Source organism: Metarhizium robertsii (assembly GCF_000187425.2).
Source record: "Metarhizium robertsii ARSEF 23 chromosome Unknown MAA_Scf_4, whole genome shotgun sequence".
NCBI classification, from domain to species: domain Eukaryota; kingdom Fungi; phylum Ascomycota; class Sordariomycetes; order Hypocreales; family Clavicipitaceae; genus Metarhizium; species Metarhizium robertsii.
This window is the reverse complement of record NW_011942182.1, coordinates 598,478-603,377: the sequence shown is the minus strand read 5'-3', so window position 1 is coordinate 603,377 and position 4,900 is coordinate 598,478. Positions and strand designations below refer to the sequence as shown.

At 53.1% G+C, this 4,900-nt stretch overlaps 2 protein-coding genes across 2 annotated transcripts; both read right to left on the bottom strand.

Moving 5' to 3' along the window:
• Positions 1-1,401: 1,401 nt before the first annotated feature.
• Positions 1,402-2,435, bottom strand: MAA_09859 (uncharacterized protein; the record flags this gene model as incomplete). Its single annotated transcript, XM_007827857.1, has 3 exons — positions 1,402-1,791; positions 1,868-2,351; positions 2,419-2,435. 3 exons carry the CDS (start codon positions 2,433-2,435, stop codon positions 1,402-1,404), a joined length of 891 nt encoding a protein of 296 aa, XP_007826048.1.
• A 1,417-nt stretch (positions 2,436-3,852) lies between these two features.
• Positions 3,853-4,455, bottom strand: MAA_11059 (uncharacterized protein; the record flags this gene model as incomplete). Its single annotated transcript, XM_011413025.1, has 1 exon — positions 3,853-4,455. The coding sequence occupies one exon, from the start codon at positions 4,453-4,455 to the stop codon at positions 3,853-3,855; it is 603 nt and encodes a 200-aa protein (XP_011411327.1).
• Positions 4,456-4,900: the final 445 nt, after the last annotated feature.

The following is a 4,900-nucleotide window of genomic DNA, read 5'->3' as shown; positions in this document are numbered from 1 at the left end:
GACCGACACGACGCGCCGCGAGTCGCGCGCCCTGGGCCACCACGTGCGCGTGCTCTCGGCCGCGCTCGCCGCCGCCACGGGCGTGCACGACTGGAACGTGGTGCAGAACAACGGCGCCGCCGCCGCCCAGGTCTTGCCCCATGTGCACTACCACGTCATTCCGCGCCCGGAGATTCGCGCCAGCGGCCGGGTGAGCGAGAGCTTCACCATGTTTGGGAGGGGGCAGCGCGCCGAGCTGGACGACGACGAGGCCGCGGCCCTGGCGGCGGGGATACGGGCCGAGGTGGCGAGGGTGCTGGCCGACGACGAGGGGGATGGCGAGGATGAGATTGGGAGGAAGGCCAAGTTGTAGGGTTTGGGGCGCTTGGAGTGATACCCTGTTCTTTTTTTTTTGGAGGAGCATGTTTTGACCATGTGCGGTGCGGAGTAGATGGCATTTTTTGTATGATGGGTACATATAGATGGGGGGGTTTGCATAATTAGATGTGGTGGTGTAGATTTGACGCTGGCTTGGGTTTTACGTTGTATATAAGTAGCTGCTCTGGCTTGTGGCGTGTCTGAGCTGGATCTACTCGGGTCTTTATAGTGGTGGGAACGCTACGATGGATGATATCGTGTTTGGAATAGAAGCATAGGTTGTGGTTGATTACGTAGGCATGACTTCGCAAGTGTTTTTTGTTTCATTTTCAAGACAGATAATAATACAAGCATCACAAGCAGTCATAGCTTATAATATTGGTTACAAGTTGGTAGGAACTATGGGTGATGCTGTCATGTTTGAAAGCATAGGTTGTGGTTCATCACGTGGATTGACTTTATTTCTACTATTAATAGCTGGTTGGAACACTCTATTGATGTTGCTGTGTTTGCAATGTAGACGCATGTTTTGGTTGATTCGTTACGCAGACTTGATATGGCTATCCAGACCTATATTCACCAGGTACACATATCAGTATACACTGAGATGGCCACGATTGTATTTCCATGCATTGGGGAAACTTTCGGAAGCGTTTTACCCAAGTTTTCGTCTGATGGAAATGCAGGCGAGCCAGTTGGCGTTGAGCTGCAGCTTCCAGCATTGCCTCAATACGATATAATGGGAGCTCCCCAATCTGATGAATTAAAGGTAAAATACTCATGAGCCACTAGCCCATGAAAGTGGCTTCCGCTATTTACGTGCAAATGCATCGTCAACCTCACACTTGTGTGACTGATGCCAAAGCCGGCCGCAGGCCAGAGCTCACCGCAGGCGGCCCCCGGCAGGGGAATATACAAAAAAAAGTCTTAATTTCACAAGAGCGCATAAATTTAGCAGCTTGATGGCTCAAATTTAGCGGGTGCCCGGCCCTCTTTCCTTTCGCTACCCCAGGTCAACAACTCGTTGGCATCAAGGCCCTGCCGTCACTCGTCGTCGCCGAAAAACACCCTGACGGGCAGCCAGGCGTCCTTGCAGACCTTGAAGCGCTCCTCGACGGCGTCCAGGCTCGCGACCTCGTCGTCGGTCAGGCACCACCCGTCCAGGGCAAAGTTGGCCTCGATGCGCGCGGGCGTGACGCTCTTGGGGATGACGCTCCAGCCCTTTTGCAGCCCCCACGCGAGGAGCACCTGCTGCGGCGTGCGGCCCTTGTGGCGGGCGAGCTCGAGCAGCGTCTGGTTCGTGTGCAGCGGCGAGTCGGTCGAGCCCAGGCACGAGTAGCCCGTGCTGTGGATGCCCCTGGCCGTGTTGTAGGCCACGAGCTTGGGCGACGGGTTGCAGGGGTGCAGCTCGATCTGGTTGACGGCGGGGACGATCTAAGGACGGTTAGATGTCGTGTTTTTCTCTCGAGGTGCTGGTCGTTTCGCAATGGCCGGCGCCGTACACACGTACCTTGCAGCTCTCGTCGGCCAGCAGCTTCTCCAGGTGGGCGATGCCAAAGTTGGACACACCAATGTTGCGCGCCTTGCCCGTGGTCGCGAGCTTCTGCATCTCGCGCCAGGTGTCGACAAAGTCCCAGTCCGGCACGAGCTTGGTGTTGTCGTCTGGGTCCGTCGCCGCCGGCCAGTGCACGAGGTACAGGTCGACGTAGTCGGTGCCCAGGTTCGCGAGGCTCTCGTCCAGGGCGGCGGCGGCGCGCGTCTGGTCAGGGTTGTTGAGCTTGGTCGTGAGCCAGATGGAGGAGCGCGGCACGCCCGACGCCTTGATGCCCGCGCCGACTTGCTTCTCGTTGCCGTATGCTGCTGCCGTGTCGATGTGGCGGTAGCCGCGGCGGAGAGCGGCCTCGACGGCCTCTTGGACTTGGCTGGGCTTGGATTGCCATGTTCCCAGGCCGATGGCGGGGATTTTGGCTCCCGTGTTGAGCGTATATGTGCGGCTGCGTGTTTTGGCTCAAGGTCAGTTTGCTGTTGTTGGAGAGTTGAACTTTGGCTCGGCTGACTCACGAGGTTTGGCTCGCCATGGTTTGGAATGTGGTGCTTGGATGGTGACGGCCCTGATGGGAACGACTGAGGAAGGGGAGCAAAGTTGAATCCCTCCTTCGAATGCAAAGACCGCTCGCTTGAATAGCAAAAGAAAAGTCACTCAGTGCTCTGATGCGTCCACTGTGCCAAGTTCGTGGTTTGCTGCTTCCCCTCTTCTTGTATTACACGAAAACACCATGCATGACCACGGACCAGGCGTGACGTAGCGAGTGACTACTTCTCCACACTCGGTTCGACTTGGCGTTTCAGCTCGGCTGTCGCGACTCGAAGCAGCACGTCTTTTCAAAGCTGGCAAGGCCAAGGTAGTATCCCGCCAGTTGACAAGGTTGCAAGGTCATGTTGCATTGTTGTGTGTCGTTGAACTTGTGGTCGCAACGGATCAAAGTGCTAAACCACGGTAGATCTCGAATCGTGCCGGGGCTCATCGTGGCTCTGCTGGTTATCCGCGCGTGTATCTTGAATTCCAGTACACGTCGATAACCAGCAGAGGGTTGATGAGCCCCGGCACGATTCGACATCTGCCGTGGTTCAGCGCCTTGACCCTTCAAACCTTGATCAAGCTACAAGGTAATGCGGTTCCTTGGCAATGGATGCGGCTTGGTTTTTGTAGGTCAGTGAGACAAGTGGTCTGTCATCTAGTAGAGACAAACGTTGTTAAAAGAATACTTACGAGTAGGTAAATGCGCCGCGTGCGGCAGAGCAGGGTATAGGGTAGGGTGGATGTTGTGCCGATTTCGAGATGCAGACTGCGGGAAGAGTTTCCGGCTCTGAGGAACATGTGCTATTAGCTCATGAGACATATTTATGCACCAGTGCTGCCAAATTTAGGACAACATGGAGGGCATGGTTATGGCCGTTTGAGACTATGCGCAGATTAACTAGCTGGTAGCTACTAGTACACTCGGACACAGTTGCCATACTCCTTCAACATCCTTCCAACAAGGACAAGTCCCCAGACAGCAGGAACAAAGAATGCGAAGAAAAGTGTGGTTGAGAAAGAATTTCCGCTTGCGAAGGGATATCGTAATAGTGTCAATAGGCTCAGCGGCAAGGTGTTGGCGTGGATCCAAATTCTATACAACAGACGAATCATCCGGTGGTGTAGGCTCCCATATACCCTGTTGTGAAAGCCGAGCCGACGAAATGATTCCGGAGTCAGCAGCCGATTGTTGTTGGACCAAAATTTTCGAAGGATCGGTGCGGGAACTGCGGCTTTGCCTTGCGCTAGGAATACCTGATTTGCTATCATGATTCCTAGACATTGTTGGATTCCGGTCCACATCATCTGCACAACCCGTTGCGTGTCTACATCTTCTATGGGTCTTCTGAACCGAGATATAGCCATGATAATTACGACAGGCAAAAAACCAAAGAACAAGGTACTATTGATGTTAGCTATGAGGCCGCAGCAAAAGGTTTAGCACAGTTTGGAATGTACATTACGAGCAGGGTGAGCCTTGCAGACACACCCTCACGCTCAATTTCATGTGACGCACTGATAGTGACGAATATATCTGGTAGAACGCCGTCAGATATAGCTTCGTCGGGAGTAAGCAGCCGTAATCGCGCGTCTTGCTGGAACCCGGGAATCCCAGAAACCCACTTCTGGCCTCCGTCTTCCTCGCCCGGCAGATGCAATGTTACAGGTTCGCCTTTTTCTGTTTGCAGAACCTTGCCGACTATGCCGTGAAATTGTAGGTTGTGCTGTGACCTTATTTCTTGCATGACATCGTTCTCAACAAGAAACAAGCAATCATATTGTGGGACAAGGGCATTTGCAAGCAGGTTGACTGCAGCCATTACCGCGTAAGGGGCGACAGTGAGAGAAAAAGCCGCAGCGCCATACAAGTCGACCTGGTTCCCTTCGGCCCGAATAAGAACGAAAATAGAGTAGCAGAGCTGAAGAAATGCAACCAGGCTTTTCGTTGCATTTCGCCTTTTGGACAGCAGTTTTAGAGCTGTCAGTCCGTCGCAGGGTTCTGCAGCAGGTTCTACCATCGAGTTGATTGGCACATGGGCCAACAGATATCCTGGCACAGAGGGACATTGGCCGTATATTTCAGAGTCGGTGTTGAACTCATCTTATCATACTGTGTAAGCGTCAGAGCCGTGCAGCCAAAGAATAAACCCGTTCAATGACTACCTATCTTTACTGGTGCCAAGTGAAGCGATAGGCCAGTAGTGTAGGAGCTGAATACATATTTATTTACTGACCTCCCGCCGTCCTTGTCGATTTTCCACCTAAACTAGTTACAACGGCAAAGGACAATAGACCGTTGCGCACCATTAAACTTGAATCTAATTTTGCTATATATTTACACTTTACCTCCCTCTTCAGCCCAAAGTCTTGACCGCTCAATCATGCAATTTGCTTTCCAAAAGATGATTCTGGTAGGCCTTCTTTCTATTAGGGCAATAGCTACACCCGCAGGTAAGCATAACT